This window comes from Mus pahari, chromosome 11, assembly GCF_900095145.1.
Source record: "Mus pahari chromosome 11, PAHARI_EIJ_v1.1, whole genome shotgun sequence".
Taxonomy (NCBI): Eukaryota; Metazoa; Chordata; class Mammalia; order Rodentia; family Muridae; genus Mus; species Mus pahari.
In genome coordinates, this window is record NC_034600.1 from 70,761,966 (window position 1) to 70,780,287 (window position 18,322).

An 18,322-nucleotide genomic window follows, 5' to 3' on the forward strand; every position below is an offset into this window, starting at 1 on the left:
AGCTTCTCTCCATTTACTTTGATGTTGGCTACTGGTTTGCCGTATATTGCTTTTATTATGTTTAGGTATGCGCCTTGAATTCCTGATCTTTCCATGACTTTTTATCATGAATGGGTTTTGGATTTTGTCAAATGCTTTCTCAGCATCTAATGAGACTCATGTGGTTTTTGTCGTTGAGTTTGTTTATATAGTAGATTATGCTGATGGATTTCCGTATATTAAACCATCCCTGCAAACCTGGAATGAAGCCTACTTGGTCATGATGGATGATTGTTTTGAAGTGTTATTGGATTTGGTTAGCAAGAATTTTATTGAGTATTTTTGCATTGATATTCATAAGGGAAATGGATCTAAAGTTCTCTTTCTTTGTTGGGTCTTTGTGTGGTTTAGGTATCAGTAATTGTAGCTTCATCGAATGAATTGGGTAGAGTACCTTCTGTTTCTAGTTTGTGGAGTAGATTGAGGAGAACTGGAATTAGGTCTTCTTTGAAGGTCTGATAGAACTCTGCACTAAACCCATCTGGTCCTGGGCTTTTTTTGGTTGGGAGATGATTAATGACCACTTCCATTTCTTTAGGGGAAATGGGACTGTTTAGATTGTTAATCTGATTCCGATTTAACTTTGGTACCTGGTATCTGTCTAGGAAATTGTCCATTTCATCCAAGTTTTCCAGTTCTGTTGAGTATAGTCTTTTGTAGTAGGATCTGATGATGCTTTGGATTTCCTCAGGATCTGTTATGTCTCCTTTTTCACTTCTGATTTTGTTAATTAGGATACTGTCCTTGTGCCCTCTAGTTAGTCTGGCTAAGGGTTTATCATGTTGATTTTCTCAAAAAACCACCTCATGGTGTGGTTCTTTGTACAGTTCTTTTTTCCATTTGGTTGATTTCAGTCCTAAGTTTGATTATTTCCTGCTGTCTACTCCTCTTGGGTGAATTTGCTTCCTCTTATTCTAGAGCTTTTATGTGTGCTGTCAAGCTGCTAGTGTATGCTCTCTCTAGTTTCTTTTTGGTGGCACTCAGAGCTATGAGTTTTCCTCTTAAGGAATGCTCTCATTGTGTCCCATAAATTTGGGTATGTTGTGGCTTCATTTTCTTAATTGTCAACTCTTGTATTGACCCATCTAGTACCAGTTTCTTGACAAAACGATGAATCCACTCATTAAGGCAAAGCTCCTGTGACTTAATTACCTCTTAAGTGTTCCACTGTCTTCCAACACTGTTACACTACGGAACAAAATTCTGTCCTTTGAACCTTTAAGGGACATACCATATCTAAATAATAGCAAGCACAATTAACAAGTGCTAAATAGACTAAGGTTACAGCAATAGCAAAGGAGAAACTAGACTGACCACAGTCTCTTCTCTGGGGTTCACTACAGAATCAAAGGAGGGAGCAATGGTGCTCTGAAGAGGAAAAGTAAAGGGTACTGAGAAGCCGAAGATGCTGAAATAGGATTGTGAAAATAAACAGGAGCAAGCAGAGAGGAAATCAAGGCTATCAATAGATGCAAACTCAAATAGGAAAAAAATCTAGAAATGCTTTTTGTTATATAGCTAACTTCTGCTTTTCATGGAGGCTTGAAAATACATATATTTTGTTCAATTCAGTTGGTGAGGAATACTAGGAGTAGCCCTCAAAGTGAGATGTTTAGGAAGCTGTTATTCCAAAATTTCTGTAGAATATCAAAATAAAAACTTTCTGCAACAACAACAAAAAAATCCTTAGATTTAATCTTTGCACTACAACATCGTAGTTTTAAGAAACACTGAGTAGACTCTGTCCTGGTATTTTTCTAGTGTTGATACCCAACCATGAAAGAGAAGCCTGTTTTTACGGAAGATCTGTCCATAATTATAAGGTTTCCCTGGATGCAGGACTTCCATTGCTAAGCCTGGGAGAAAACGACAAACGCTAGTCTTATCAGCTCTCTCAAAGCAATCAATGAAGTCTACCTGGCCCCACTCTGCTGTTCTTCATGGACTTCTGAATAGGCATTTCACATTAGATGAGCTGATCTGCATCAGAGAATACTGTAAAAGTACTTAGTCAACACCAGAACTGCACAGGCAAAAGGGAAGCTAACTGACACCCTATGAAGACAAATATTACTATGGAGAGATTCAATTGACAAGGAAAGAACATCTCTCACTATTAGGCAAGCAAGTCTTCTCTGATGAGACCCCTCCAGCCATGGTAAGATACTAACCCTTCAGGTTACTTCAGCCTTGGCCACAGGCTCACCATGAACTCGTGAGAGAGTACATAAGAAACGCCTAATTCGGGCACTGTTGGTGCTTGCCCTGCAGAAACTGAATGTTTTGATGCTCAATATTAGTGATCCAATACAGCACAACAGATAACAGTGATAAAAAGCAATGCCTAGTAAGGACTTAAGAAATGGGTTGTTGCAGCAAGTATGTAGCAGAGGATTGCATTGTTTGGCCTCAGTGAGAGAGGATGTGCCTAATCCTCTAGAGATTTGATACCACAGAAGGGCTCTGCAGGAGGGGGGTCACCCTCTCAGAGGTGAAGGGGAGGGAGTATAGGGGAAAGAACTCTGGGAAGGGGACCAGGAGAGGGCAGCATTTGGGATATAATAATAATAATAATAATAACAAAAACAACAACACAAGAAGAATATTGGCATTATTTTTGACAAAAGGCGCTAGAAAAGCACACCCCCAAAGGCATTTGGACAAAGGCCTACAAAAGGGAGCAAGCTGAAAGAAAGATATTCAGGCAGAATAGCATAGCAACTGATTTCTAACACAATACCAAAAATGTACTTGCTTAATCAGTTAGAACAATTGACATTATAATTGAATCAGGGTGAGTTAAGGGCAGGGATAGAATAGAGGATATGCGGGGCAGTGGTTGCGCACGCCTTTAATCCCAGCACTTGGGAGGCAGAGGCAGGCGGATTTTTGAAGGTCGAGGCCAACCTGGTCTACAGAGTGAGTTCCAGGACAACCAGGGCTACACAGAGAAACCCTGTCTTGAAAAACCAAAACCAAACAAAAACAAAACAAAAAAAAACCCCAAACCAAACCAAATCCAAAATCCAGAGGATGCAGTAGGCATGGACAATGCTTGATTTAAATCTTTGAGTCAAAGAAAAGCCACTTGATCTTGAGTACAAGGGAACGCGATCTAACCCGATTAATAATGAACTTTATTGGAAGCTTCAGCACCGCATCGATGATCTACTTGAGCCAGGCAGTACATGAAGCCAGTGCAGATGAAGCCACAAAGCTTTTCAGATTCCCATATTCCTAAGAAACACTGCTCCAGATGTTATATGAGGTTATATAGGCAAATCGAGCAAATGAAATGGGGCATTTATGTACTGATAGGAGCCCAGCACTTGGGAGGCAGAGGCAGGTGGATTTCTGAGTTCGAGGCCAGCCTGGTCTACAGAGTGAGTTCCAGGACAGCCAGGGCTACAGAGAAACCCTGTCTCAAGAAAAACAAAACAAAACAAAACACCGAACTGATATGAATTGCTGCTGTTACACACAGACAGGGTCTCCAAGGTTTAGTACCAACGATGGAGCGTAAAATCACAGACAGATCCTTTTACCTTTAGATGCTGAAAGAGTATTTCGATCATTAAAAGCCACTTCACCTAGTTTGACTTTTTATATGGCTACTTGGATTTAAAATCTCACATGTGGCTCGGATTGTATTTTGTGGGATGGTGGCTAGGCTGTGCTTTCGGCACCCAGCAGGGGACCTTTCCGTTCAAGAGCTCCGTTGGCAGTCCAGGGCTTGGGTCTGGACGCCATGGTTTGGGCTCCGGAAGTCCCACGCTGTCGCCACCTTTGATCTCCCTTTCCAAAGGCGCGGAAGACAGTCTGGAGGGGATCCACCTCTCAAGAGCCATCCCAGGTACCCACGCCCTTCCTTCCCTCACACGCCCATCCCTCTGTCCTCGTCACAGCACGCGACACAACCACTGGACATCTTCAGTCCTCAGGAGGCGGCAGCCTCCTCCAGAAACACGCCCACCTTTGATTGACAGGGCGGATCCAGCAGCAATGCGAGAGACGGGAAGTTCCATCATCATTTCCGGGGCGTGGCCAAGGACCCAGGCGGGCCTTCTTAAGCCAGCTGCCAAGAGTTTCCTGCGGTGTTGGAAGTCCCGTCACTTAGAGCACGGAAGTTCCCTCACTTAGAGCCCGGAAGTTCCCTCACTTAGAGCCCGGAAGTTCCCTCACTTAGAGCCCGGAAGTTCCCTCACTTAGAGCCCGGAAGCCGGAGTCTAGTGTGGCTTTTCCTAGCTGTGGCGAAGGAGCGTCTCCTGTGTTTGTGGGACCAGAAGGCGTCGGGTCAGGCTTAGAAGGTTCTCGGCTCGCTCGTCTCTTCCTCCGGGGCCCGGCGATGGCGGCTCTCACGTGCATCACCTGCCGGGTGGCGTTCCGCGACGGGGAGCTGCAGCGGGCGCACTACAAGACGGACTGGCACCGCTACAACCTGCGGCGGAAGGTGGCCGCCATGGCCCCGGTGACGGCCGAGGGCTTCCAGGAGCGGGTGCGGGCGCAGCGCGCGGTGGCCGAGGCGGAGGAGGCGAGCAAGGGCGCGGCCACCTACTGCGCGGCGTGCGGCAAGAAGTTCGCCACCTTCAACGCCTACGAGAACCACCTCGGCTCCCGGCGGCACGCCGAGCTGGAGCGGAAGGCGGTGCGGGCCGCCAGCCGGCGCGTCGAGCTGCTCAACGCCAAGAACGCGGAGAAGGGGCTGGGCGCCGACGGCGTGGACAAGGACGCCGTGAACGCCGCCATCCAGCAGGTCATCAAGGCCCAACCCTCCACGTCCCCCAAGAAAGCGCCCTGGGCTGCGCCCACCGGGGACGAGGGCGAGAGGGCGGCGGCCGCACGGGGCATCCCGGAGCGAGACGCGACGGAGAAGCCGCCCCGGCTCCAGTGGTTCGAACAGCAGGCCAAGAAGCTGGCGAAGCAGCAGTGGGAGGACGGAGAGGAGGAGGACGAGGAAGACGACGAAGACGAAGGTAGGTAACGGTCCTGTCCGGGTTGGGGCGAACGGGAGGCTCCGAGAGACATCCCGATGGAGACGAAGGGCAGGGTCCGTTTTCAGTGATGTCGCCCTCCTTACCTTTGCGACATCCTTTCCCAGGCTGGACCCTGACTTTCTTAATCTTTTATGGCGCAGCCTTTGAGGGAGTTGGGGTTCCAGGCGCAGGGCATCCCCGCCTGGATTTAAAGATGGTTCCTGGTCTATTATGTCTTTTAACTAGTTCGGCAGATGGATTGTAGGCCTCTGTTCTTTTTTTTGTGTTTTTTGGTTTTTGGTAGACAAGAGTTTCTCTGTGTAGCCCTGGCTGTCCTGGAACTCACTCTGTAGACCAGGCTGGCCTCAGAAATCCGCCTGCCTCTGCCTCCCAAGTGCTGGGATTAAAGGCGTGCGCCACCACCGCCCCACATATCCTCTGTTCTATCCCTGCCCTTAACTCACCCTGATTCAATTATAATGTCAGTTACTGAACCAGATAGGAATCTTGGTGTCCAGTACTGAAACTTGGTGTCCAGTACTGGGCTAGGTGCAGCAATGCTAGGAAAGGGGTTAGCAACTATTTGATAGAGCTTCCCGCTGAAAAAGAAAGATTAAAGAGGTTTTTATCATTTAAACTTGTCTGGGGGTAATTAAATAGCTAAAATTGAGGTCTTGTAAGAGCACTTGGCTTCAGGGAACAGGCAGAACTTGGGATATGTCCTGAAGCACTTGGTGTCTGATTGTGCTTACTTATCACACCTTTAAAAGTACACTTGTTTTTCAAAACTTTTGCTTAAAGATTGGGAAGATATTGATTCCGATGATGGATTGGAATGTGAGGACCCTGGAGTGGAGGATCAGGATGCAGAAGATGCAGAGACTGAGGAGAGCCCACCCCTGGGTGCCATCCCAGTAACAGACTGCTTGTTTTGCTCCCATCATTCAAGCTCCCTCGTGAAGAATGTGGCTCATATGACTAAAGTCCACAGTTTTTTTATTCCTGATATAGAGTATCTTTCAGATTTGAAAGGACTAATTGAATATTTGGGTAAGTACAATGATTTTGCTTTTGATGAGGAAATATTTTTCAGTTGTGAGAGTAAGTAGTGAGATTTAACCTGACTTCTAAAGATTGATTTCATATTTTTTTCCACATGACCAGGAGAGAAAGTTGGTGTTGGCAAAATTTGCTTGTGGTGCAATGAGAAAGGGAAGTCCTTCTATTCCACAGAGGCTGTACAGGCGCACATGAATGACAAAAGCCACTGTAAGCTCTTCACAGATGGTGACGCTGCCTTGGAATTTGCAGACTTCTATGACTTTAGGTAAGATGAGTTTGTGAGGTGACTTGAGGTTATATCGATACAACAGTGGATAGTAAACGGTATCTGCCCCCCTCTTCTGAAATTGAGTTGGGCTCACCATGCAGTTGAGAGTTGAGGTAGCACCTCAGCTTTGCCAGTATTATCTTCACCCGTATTACATGTACCTAAGCTACAAGCTCACTTGAACACATTTAGAAAAGTGTTAAAAGTGAGTGTGAATGGTTTACTTTTGTTCTTTGTGATTAAATAGTCAGAACTTTAATTTTGCTAATTACTTTGAATAGAAATTCAAAAGTTAGGTTTCACAATCTGGGCTCCTTTGAATCACAGACCATCTACTAAAGAAATCGAACTGCTTGGTAGTCTATACCAAGTCTTTGGCATTTGGCAGTGAGGTTATTTCATAGATAATTCAGCGTAAATGGGAATCTTGAGCAGTTCATACATACGCAACAAGTAGGTGAGGTGTTCATGGATAAGTAGGTTCTTTTGTCAAAATGTATTTGAAATAGCATAGGTATGTGATCTAGGTGGTCAGAAATTTCGTCTTTAGAACTTGCTGTTGCCTTCTCTTCCTGATTTTGTAGTTTGCAATTGAGGGTTGAATTGCATAATTAGGAGGTGAGAGGCGTACAGTATAGAAGAAGACAGAGAAGTACAGAGAAGACAGATTTGAGTCTCCACTGGAGATGGAAAGCATCCTCCCCAAGCAAGAAGATATTTATCCCTTGTTAGTGCCCTGCCAGACAGCAGTGTATTTGACCTTCAGACCGAGTGTCTAATTGGGAGTAGGCTAAGCAAACAGCAGAGAGAAGTCAAGAGACTATAACCTTAGTAACTGACTTGAAATAATTGAAGTGTAGACTTTCTGATTTCTTTATCTACATCTGCTTCTTATATATTTAAGTTCCTACTCAGCCTTGTAAATTTGAGTACTTCCTATAGGCTCTGACTACCAATTTATACCTCTGATGCAACCATCTCAACATCAAACTTAGAAGCTCTCTTTAACATTTGAATTGCATTCTGGTATTCAACCTAACCTCTTCATCTTAGATAAATGGTAATTCTGTCCTTCCCAGTAATGTAAGCCAATAATTTTGTAGTCATCCTTGGTATTTTGTATTATGCTTGCATTAATTCTTAAATCTGTTTGATCTGCCTTGATATTACCTTTAGTATGTGACTTCTTTTCCCTTCCTCCAGTGTCCAGGTCTAGGCCATCTGCTGTCATTGAATCGTATTGTCTGCTTGATCTTACTTTTCATCCTCACTCCCTCTGTGATAGTCTCCAAAGCGAGCTTGACAGATCTTTTTATAACATTAAGTCATGTTAATGCTGCTCAGAATATTTCAAGGTCCTCCCTTCTTAAAGTAAAAGTCAAAGTTTGATGGCCTGTGATGTCCTAGGTGTTCTGACTCTAGCCATGATTCTGCTGTTTAGATTCCTGGATCTTTTTCTAACAGAGAGCAAGTTTGTAAATTTGGGAGCTTTTTTTTTAGCTTTAGCTCAGAGAGTCCAAAGACTTGAGTCTTTATTTCCCGAATGACTCAAATTTCACCATGCCATTGTGACCTCCATGACTGTCTTTCATAAAACAACAGTGCCTACCTAGTCATTTTTGTCCCTTATTCTCCTCGTAGCCCTTACTGTCATTTCACGCAACATATATTGTTGCTTATTGTTTGTCTTCTTGGTGGCATATAGCTCCTTTTATTGCACTGTTACTGTTTACTGAGTGTGTTGCTCAGACTATTGCTATCAACTAAAATTGATTACTGACGTAAACGGATAGTTCCTGGCCAGGGATGGCTCAGTAGGAAAGTACTTGTGGAGCTTAAGGTTCTGACTTTGTTTCCTAGTACTACCACCAGCAAAACCTCAAAAAAGAATAGTATTTTCCTTTGTCTGAGTACTGTTTTTGGACTTCGTATATAAAAATGAACATTAAATGATTTATTTGCTTTACAAAGCAAAACTTAATAATGTTTAATAAGAAACCTTGGAAAATAGAAAATATTTACAAGGCTGTCATTAAGTGCTTACTGCCTGTCAGGCACTGTGCTCAGTAAGTACTTTGTAGATTCACTGGTCTAAAGAAATGGACAAATTATAATTCCACCCTTTCAAGTGAAAGTTGGATTACATGTTTTTGAACTTTGTAGCAAAGAATGTACCCTTTGGGTCTGGCACCTTTTGTTCAACTGTACTTTTGGGAAACTCATCCATTCTGTTTTGGTTTGTTTTTTAAAATTGAGTGTTTTACCCAAATGTTTGTATGTGTATCTTCTGTGCCAGTTCTCGCAGAGGTCTTGCAGAGGGACTCAGAAGTCCAGGAATTGAAGTTACGGATAGTTGTGAGCCATCATGTGGGTGTTAGGAACTGATCCTAGGTCCTCTGCAAGAACCATTCTTCTTTTTTTTTTTTTTGTTTCTTTTGGAGACAGGGTTTCTCTGTATAGCCCTGGCTGTCCTGGAACTCACTTTGTAGACCAGGCTAGCCTGGAACTCACTTTGTAGACCAGGCTAGCCTGGAACTCAGAAATCCGCCTGCCTCTGCCTCCTGAGTGCTGGGACTAAAGGCGTGCGCCACCACGCCCGGCTCAAGAACCATTATTCTTAACCTCTGAGACATCTCTCCAGACCCATTTTGTTTTATATAGTTACAGATTTTTCTTTTTAGTTTACTAGATTGAATGTTCTCTAGTTCTTATCTAATGTAGTGGTTTATATTTGAGTGGTTTCTAGTTTTGAGCTGATTAAAAATAAGTGCTGCTCTACCAGCCTGCTAATATCTGTAAATGTGTATATTTTACCCACTATGTAAATTTTAGTACTGGCCCATAGGGGATGCACAAACTCAGATGTGTGTTTGTGTGGGCACATTCCTTCCTCTAGTGTGTTCTCTGTAGTTCCACTGTTAGTGGGGGCAAGTGTTTCTTTTTAGCCAGTATTTTATTATGAGCAACGAACGTAATTGTGAACCCTTTAACATCTTAATTAGCTGCTCGGAGGTTATTTTTGTTTCTGATTTAGTCTTGTATCTATTCCCTGTTGGTTGTTTAGCTGTTAATATTTCTTTTTTTTTTTTTTTAAAGATTTATTTATTTATTATATGTAAGTACACTGTAACTGTCTTCAGACACTCCAGAAGAGGGAGTCAGATCTTGTTACGGATGGTTATGAGCCACCATGTGGTTGCTGGGATTTGAACTCTGGACCTTTGTAAGAGCAGTCGGGTGCTCTTACCCACTGAGCCATCTCACCAGCCCCCAGCTGTTAATATTTCAATGCTTATTTGTCCAACTACTTTTTTAAAATTAAAATTTACTATTTTTATGTATGTGTGTGCTGCATTTGTTATGTATGCACATATGCACATGCCATGTAGAGACCTGGACTTGGTATTAGAAGTCTTCCTTGGTCATATCTCACTTTATTTTTTGCAACAAGGTCTCACTGGGACCTGGAGCTCACCAGTTCAGCCAGCCTGGTTGGCCAGCAAGCTCCTTAGACACTCTTGTCTTCACTCCCCTGGTGTGGTAGGCATGGCTGGGCTTGTTTTTCATGTACATGCTGGAAGGCCGGCGACCTTAGGTCTGCTTGCATGGCAGGTACTTTACCCACTGAGCATCTCCCAATTACTTTCTAGAGTTACTCCCCTGTATGACCATTTAAATAGCAAACTTTGGATATATTTAGAAACAGTTTCTTTTAGAACTATACTGTCCAGTGTGGTAATTACTAGGCATATCCTGTGGCTGTTCAAATAAAATAAAAGATACGTATTAGAAATTCAGTGCTTTAGTCACACTATCTGCAGTTTTAAAAATTCAGTACTTGAAAGACTATGTTAAAGTTAACATGTGAGGCACTTAGAAATGTGTTCTTGTGTCATCACAAAGTTCTGTGGGCTCCAGTCTTCTGGAACCTGACTGCATTGTAACTGAGCTGTAACCGCATGTCCAGCGCTGGACTCTTATCCTCTGCATAAACAGAAGGGCTTCTGTGCAGCCCTGGCTGTCCTGGAACTCACTCTGTAGACCAGGCTGGCCTTGAGCTCAGAAATCCGCCTGCCTCTGCCTCCTGAGTGCTTGATTAAAGGCATGCGCTGCCCCAGCTTCGTAATCTTTCTAGAGAGAGGAAAAAGTCCTTTTAAGGGTTATTTGGTCACGTTTGTTGCAGAAAAATTCAGACAGTAATTTAATCCCTCAGTTCTTGTAGTGGGCATTCCCTGGAAGCAGTTGGTAGCTTGGCCACATTTGCCAATGCAGGTCTCCCATTTAGTTAAGTCTACTTATTAGTGTTATTTCACTGTCACAGGAGTAGCTACCCAGATTACAAGGAGGGGCAGGATCCTGCTGAGCTGGAGGCCTTGTCTGCAGAAAAGATATTGGAATGTGATGATGAAACCATGGAGCTGATACTTCCTTCTGGTAAGTGTGTTTGTCAAAACGAAGTTGCTTGGTGCCGGTGTATAGTGGAAGAAGCATGTCTTCATCAGTTACCTGCTGTGCTGTGGGAAAAAGAACATGAACCGTGTGTGTGTGTGTGTGTGTGTGTGTGTGTGTGTGTGTGTGTGTTCTCTCAAGTACTTGTAAACTTTAAAAGTAGTTACTTAGCTCTAAGTTAGCTGTTTCATTAAAATTGGGTTGTTGTTTTTCCTTGTTTCTTTTCAGATTTACAGAATTTTTGACTAGGTATTTAATTTTTTTTAAATGTAAACTAATAGATCCATCACTCTATCCCTCTTTTTCCTTTCTGTGTGTGTATGTCTTTTTCTGAGAGTGAATTCTGGAACCAGTATCCTATAAATATCAAGGACTGTGCAGATGTTTAATTGATCTTGTAAGACAAGTCTGTCCTCATTTTACTAACTCCCAGCTCTTACCTAGAGAATAAGATAACATCTTAAGTAAGCTGAATAAGGTGATTATGACATGTAGAACACTGTAGTCTGCATTTCAATGTAGTATATTATAAAGACATTACTGACAGGCATGATCCTACTTGAGGATCATGCTCTGTTTGGGTGAAGTTTTCATCTGGGGTTTACATTTTTAAAAATTGGTAAGGAGTCCTTAATTATGTAGAAAGCACATTTCTTAGGGTCATTGAGTTAATCAAAGCCCCAAATGGGTATCTCTATAGGTAATGTCTTCTCCCATTCAGATAATTAAGCAGTCCCTGACTGTCTTTTGAATGCTTTTCTTCTTAAGCATTTGTCTGTGTGGCCATTTTGTTTGTGTCAGTTTTCCATCTGGACATCATCTGTCCGGTTCCTTTATAACCACCAGCCCCTTCTTTCTAAAGCATACGTATATTTTCTTTACCCTGTGTGGTTTCACACTGGGAGCCATTACCTTCAAGGTATTTGAGAGCTTCTTTTGGTGCCTGTTGCCACACACTGGTCTCCCAGGTCTCTGTGTGAGTGGTGCGTTTGGTACTCCACTCTACCACAAGACTCCTTGTTTTTACACCTTGGGAGAAGATTCATGAATATCTCCTGTGCTCTTAGATACTTGTGCATTGGTCTGTCGATTCACTATACTCTTGTAATCATTGTCTTGCTTGTCTGTCTTCCCTCATTTCCTTTTAAAAACATGTAAGTACTTTAAGTAAATGCATATTAATTTTACCAATTTATAAGATACAGTGTGGCATTTCAGTACATGCATATAATATATAATGATTCTGCCAAGGTGACTAGTATATTTATCATTGCTGTATTATTCTTTATGTTGGTAACACGAAACTTCTCCCTGTTGGCACTTTTCTGAAATAGTTGTCCTCCATCATCATTAAGGTATATCCATACAGTGCTATAAAATAGTAGAAGTGGCTCCTCCTCTCCAAGCTCCCATTACAGTTGAGAGCAGGATGCCCTGTCTCATTCAGCGTAGTTCTGGGTCTCAGGTAACATAAACACTGGATAAATACTTGTTGACTGCTGTGGTGGCACAGACTTTAAAAGGGAAGGCAAACTCACTTGCGTCTTCGGTCTGTAGCAATAAAGGAAAAGTGAGCAGAGGAAGCGGGCAGGAAGTAAGAGCCATACTTGATCTTCTCTCAGGCCTCAGTACACATTTGTCACAACTCGGGAGGTAGAAATCTCTGAGCAAACCTTGTATAAAAATGTAGTGGCAGCGTGTGGATCCACTAATAGTTTTTTGAGTATATGACCTCTGAAATCTCTGGGTAAGCTCAATTTGTGTGCCAGCATTAGCATAGATATTAGTGTAAAGCCAATTTTGGAAGAATCATACACCTAAGAGTTTGCTCTAAACTGGTTTCAAAAGCATCAGTTGTGGTATGGTAAGTGTAGATAAAGACTCAGACTGTGTCAAATCAGCAGCTCCATGGTTCCAGAAAAAAAGAAAAAAGTAACCAGTAGAGGGCGCTCGGGGTATTTCTTTGGAAGACTGTGGCTTGGGTCAGTTCCTTTGCACTTCCTGCATTCTTCATTCATATGGTGGAAATTGGTGTGAAATACACATTGATTTATCTGCCAGCTGGCCAGATGAAACTGCTGTTGTATCCATGAGAAATATACAGTTAATCTTAGAAAATTAGATTTGGAGATACTCTAGTATTTGCTATAGGTTGCATTGAGTGTTCCACAGGAATGGACAGTTCATCAACAGTTACATGATGAAAGGTAGATGGACAGGCATCTCCTAAGTCAGATATAACTTGTTACTGGGCAGTCACAGCGTTTTTAAGCTAATCTCTTCTTCCCAAGGCCTTCAGGTTGAGCTGCTCTAGCGCCATATATGGTGTTAATGCCAGGTTCTCATTGTTAACTGACAGCAAGAATAGCTCACTTCTCTTGTACCAGCTCTCAGAAGCTGTATGATACTCTTCCAAATGGTGCTTACAAATATACATATTGACTTACTGCTTACTAATTGCTAACTTCATCATTTCCTCATTTAGGGATAATCATCCTTGCAGATTTGGACCACCCTGGCCTTACATTATAATTTGGAAATCCCAGTAAATAATCTTGAGGTTTTCTGATTGGACCTTCACTTAGATATGTGTCTTTCCCTATTAGATTTATCTCACATAGATGTTCAGAAATCATGTTTCCCTGAGTTGAGGCACAGGTACAAACCAAGGTCTTGCCATAAAAATTCTTAACACATCAAATAGCTGGTTTTAGAGAGATACCTTTTATCCATCCATACTGGTATCCAAAGACCACAAGATTAAATTGGAAGTTTCTTTTTGTCATGACCTGAGTCTGATCACAAAACATTACATTTGGGTGTCAAGGAAATGCTTTCCAAGCATACAGGAACTCATAACTTGACACTCTTTTCCATGTCGGTTATAGACATAGATGTTAAAAGCAAATACAGCCTTCTACAGCTTATGTGATAAACTATTCATATTTGCTTATTTGTCAATGGTTTTATTTATATAAGTTGAAAACTACTCTGGGAACTATACCCAGGGTTTTACCCATACTTACTTATTTTTAGTGGGAATGACTTTCGTGCCTTGTGTATATGTTAAATATCCTATGTGTTTCTATTTGGAAAGGTGTTTGATTGCTTATATCCTAATTAATATTCATCTAAAAACATAGCCTGCTTGTATTAGTAAACCCACAGATAATGTTGATGCCACTGGCCTAGGGACCAATCTCTGGGAGAATTTTGAAAACCATTTCTCTGGTGGAGCCTTGAGTTAGCCATCCCAGAGCTTAACATATTTATTAGTTTCCCTGCTCAGAAGTCAAGCCATATGATTTGGTTACTTCTCTATAAATAGCCAGAAAGCAATGATTTTGTGTACCATTCTTTGTGTACCGTTCTGTCTCTAGTAATTGTTCAGATCTGCTTTGTAGCTCAAAAGCCAGTAGAGATGTGGGTGAGTGTGGCTGTGTTCCGTTAAAATTTACAGACTAGTGGAGTGGATTTCAGACCTCTAACAGATAGACCTATCCTTATAGGAACCTCAAATTGTTCCTCTAGTAAATAACTTTATTTATGGGTTTTATTAGTGTAATTATAGAAGTTGCAGACTTTACATTGTCCCTTAGTTTTCGTAATTTGAAATGTATGTTCTCTTCTCTTTGTTTTAAATTGTATTTACTATGGTTGTGAGTGGGTGGGGTGTACTTGTGTGCATATGCCACAGTACATATGGGAAGGCTAGAGGTAACTGTGGGCTTGATTCTCTATTCACCTTAATGTGGTTTCTGGGGATTGAACTCAGATTGCCAGGTCAGCACAGCGTGCGCCTATACCTGCTTACCAAGCTCTCTGGCCCTCTTTCCTTTTTGCTTAATGTATTGCACTATTAATGGTAAGCCTGTGCATTGGTGTCTACAACCATATTTGTAATGGTATCAACATACATTAGAAATTAAAGTTAAGAATTCATTTCTCAAAGTTTTATTGTTTCACTTGATTTCTGCAAATAACCACAGGATTAAAGAGAATTTAGTTTAATCTTTTTGAGGTATCAAGTGGCTTTCATCATTTAAGAAGGAGTGTATCAGCTTTGTCATTGTGGCTAAATAATACTTTGATGTTGTTAATCTGCCTGTGCATTTTAATATGTGCAGTAGCATCTCTGTCCTTTAGCCACTAGATGCCAGTATTACTCCATTTGTAACAATAAAGACATCTACAGTAGGTGACAGATTTCCCTGTGTGGTAAAATGCACTCCTGTTGGAAGACGACTGGAAGAGAAAACTGGACCAGAGAAAAGATGGTTTCATTTTTGTTCTGGTTCAGTTTTCCCAGCATGGCTTGTAGACATAATGTCAGAGTTTTTCCCTGTTTCATCTTCTTTCTCTTGGGGCTTTTTAGCCTGTATATATTTTCTTAATACTGGTCTGTATAAACATTGTCCTGGTTATATCTGTTTTCCTACTAGGATTCCTAAGGCTTGGTGCCATTCAAGATCTTTTGGGAAACCTTTGGCTTATAACTCTGACTTGAAAGACCAGTGTTTAAATATTGCTCTTCTCAAAACAGGTGCCAGAGTGGGTCATCGCTCTTTGATGAGATACTACAAACAACGATTTGGCTTGCCAAGAGCTGTGACAGTCGCTAGGAATCAAAAGGCTGTGGGCAAGGTTCTCCAGCAATACCGAGCCCTGGGGTGGACGGACAGCACAGGTACATCATTCTTATATGCATGGATTTCATGGGCGCTTGGGTGACAGGTTATCATTTGTGTTGTTCATCTGACTCCTTTCCAGGGAAAGCTTGACCCCTTACTTCTGGGACTCCCATTATCTCAGGATACTTAGAACATTAAGTCCAAGACTCCATGACTTAAAAAAATTAATATTCCTGGCCTAGTAACTTAATATGCGTTATGAACCTTTCCAGAAGATTAGATCTATAAAAAAAATCTTATAAATTACACACTAAAATTATCTGTAGATAATACAGAAATTAAATAGTACCTAGTAGAGCTGTGGAGCCTAACATGGCATGTGTAGTCTCACATAAACTCTTACGTCGTGAGCATTATTAAATTTCACTTCTGCTTGCTCATTTGTGCAAGGGAAATGATTAACAGGACCCACCTTAGAGTTGAGAGGCTTGTCTGTCACAATACATGTGTGATGTAGTGCACTTACCACAGGTAGCCCCCCTTTGGCAGTTTTTCCCAATAGAAGTGGATTGAAATGAGTAAAGCTGACAGCTAAAGTTATTAAGCTTTGAAACCACAATATGCTGTTACTTAACTCTCATAGTGTGCTGTGCAAAACTGTCTTCTCTGCTCTTCTGGGAAATAAAGTGGTGACAATAACTTCCTCCTTTCTGATGTCCCAGAAAGCCTAATGCCTAAAAACATAGCAACCATCACTGTTTACAAAGTTCTGATATGCACAGTTCTTAGATGCATGCAGATCTCTGAGCCCCATTGCTTGGAATCCCCACATTAGATTCTGTCTTTAAATATCAGAACCCACTTATCCTAAGCCAACGTTGGGAATTCTCAACAAAGTTTTGACTTCCTCTGATAGTAAGAGACCCGTGCCTCATTGCTTACCCTCCTCCCAACCACAGGAGCAGCTCTCATGCGTGGACGAGACATGCAATATGTACAGAGGATGAAATCAAAATGGATGCTGAAGCTAGGAATGAAGAACAATGCCACCAAGCAGATGCACTTCAGGGCCCAAGTGAGATTCTGAGAGACTGAAACAGAGAAATGGATCTCCTGCTGCACTTTGCTCCTTGTCTGAGGACCAGTGGCGCCAGATTGCCGAATGGTTCTTTTGCTGCTACTTCATTTGTTCTGATCTAATAAAGTCAAAATCATGGTTGTCTTCAATGTCGTATTTGAGCGGTGTTTAAAGCTTTGAAGTGGTGACATGCTTGTCGGGTCCAGGACCTGCATGACCTCCTGACAGTTGCTTTATTTACTGTCTCAGCTTTCAGATGCTTTCTGGCTGTCAGCATGAGGTGGGAAATGTAAGAGATTTGTCTACTCCAAAATTAGTTTAAAATTTGGAATAACTTATTACTCCTTGTCCAAGGGACCTTAGTTGGGGGCTTTGGGGCTTACATAGGAGCAAGACTGAATGTAACCTGTGAATGTATGTGGCTTAGGAAGTTGTCCATGTCTCTGGGTGTGTTGATAAAATGCAGAAAAGGAAAGAACAGAACATGTTAAGGGCTTGCTATGCAGGGTTTATTTCCAAATAAGAACAAAGAATGACTGCCAGCTTTTGTGTAGTTTTTAGGACTGCCTCACAGTTAAATCTCTGAAGAAATTCTTAATTTAGGTCGCTTAGGAGAAGGCACTAATAATACACTGGCAGGGAAGCTAAGCTCATTCATTGAGCTACCTTTGGGACTTTGAGAAAGTGATACAGTTTTTGCATTTTTTGGGGTGGGGTGGTTCTTTTAGTCCTTTATATCACAGCTTGTGAGGGCTCAATGAAACAGAGGACCCATTCCATACTAATGTACACTTTCCAGCAGTAGGTTTGTGAATAAAGACTCTTTCAGTATAAAAAGTGCCATATCAAGGTCAAAGTTAGGACATTCCTGTGACACAGTGACTAAGGATCCCATAGGCTAAGGTTGCCTGGACCCTGTGCTAAATGACCTTTGCCAATCTTTTATTATGACACATAGGGTACTGATATAGAATTGAACCCTGTGTCACTCAGGATAGAGATACGGGACTCCTTTGTTTTTAATTCTATTCCTTCATCTTTTCTACATCCTCAACAGAAATACTTAGTCTCCTGACATCTCTGACATATATTTAGATCTATACCTTTATAGTGTGTTTCAGGTGATGTTTTCAATTTACATTCTATTAAATATGTGTTCTAATTGTGTTAGATCTCTTCTAGGCTTCTTTTCATTCAACAACTATCAAGCATCTACTTTCTTCCACAGTGTGTTTACCTCCTGCTGCTGAGCTTATAGCTTGGTTGTCTCTAACCCATCAGTACCGTATCAGGATCTGCAGCTTGTACCTCCAGCTTGTACTTGGTTTTATATGCACATCCTGTCATATTTTATTCCTCTTTCCTTCTTCCTTTCTCTTCGGCTTCTTACCACAGCAAGTTGTGATGTGTGACTGAGTGTGAGGCAGTGGTGTTGGTATTTACTAACCCCTCAAATACCAATGCTACCCCCATTTGTTAACTATCTTTCCCATCGAGCAGGAAAGACTATTTGATTTTGAGTACAACCTAGTTTTTCACTTCTGTCCACATAAAATATTACTATATTACTATAATTATTATTAATTTATAGGCCATTTTAACTTGTGTGAAGGCTTTCCTCCTGGGAGTAATCCCAGGACCAGGTATAGCTCTACCAGGTTGGCTTGTGTGGCTTTAGCTGGAGATATCAAGACAATCACAACTGAAGACAGCATAAACTTGTTCCTCTCCTTGCATGTAGCAGAGGTACCTGGTGGCCTGGTTTTCACTGCCCATCTCCAGAATAGACACTTGATGCATTCTTTCTGTGTTGTGTTCCATA

General features: G+C 41.9%; 1 protein-coding gene across 1 annotated transcript; it reads left to right on the top strand.

Annotated features, from left to right (window-relative positions):
• Positions 1 to 4,206: 4,206 nt before the first annotated feature.
• On the top strand, positions 4,207 to 16,649 carry Znf622 (zinc finger protein 622). The gene is made up of 6 exons (XM_021208526.1): positions 4,207 to 5,012; positions 5,814 to 6,062; positions 6,177 to 6,339; positions 10,664 to 10,776; positions 15,335 to 15,478; positions 16,382 to 16,649. The coding sequence occupies exons 1-6, from the start codon at positions 4,385 to 4,387 to the stop codon at positions 16,507 to 16,509; spliced, it is 1,425 nt and encodes a 474-aa protein (XP_021064185.1). The 5' UTR covers positions 4,207 to 4,384; the 3' UTR covers positions 16,510 to 16,649.
• Positions 16,650 to 18,322: the final 1,673 nt, after the last annotated feature.

What these genes read in the sequence shown, in the direction of transcription:
- Znf622 (XM_021208526.1), top strand. Translation starts at nt 4,385, where the DNA reads ATGGCGGCTCTCACGTGCATCACCTGCCGGGTGGCGTTCCGCGACGGG. An exon ending in AGGACTAATTGAATATTTGG is followed by an intron (nt 6,063 to 6,176) that starts GTAAGTACAATG and finishes CCACATGACCAG; the next exon opens with GAGAGAAAGTTGGTGTTGGC. An exon ending in GCAGACTTCTATGACTTTAG is followed by an intron (nt 6,340 to 10,663) that starts GTAAGATGAGTT and finishes TCACTGTCACAG; the next exon opens with GAGTAGCTACCCAGATTACA.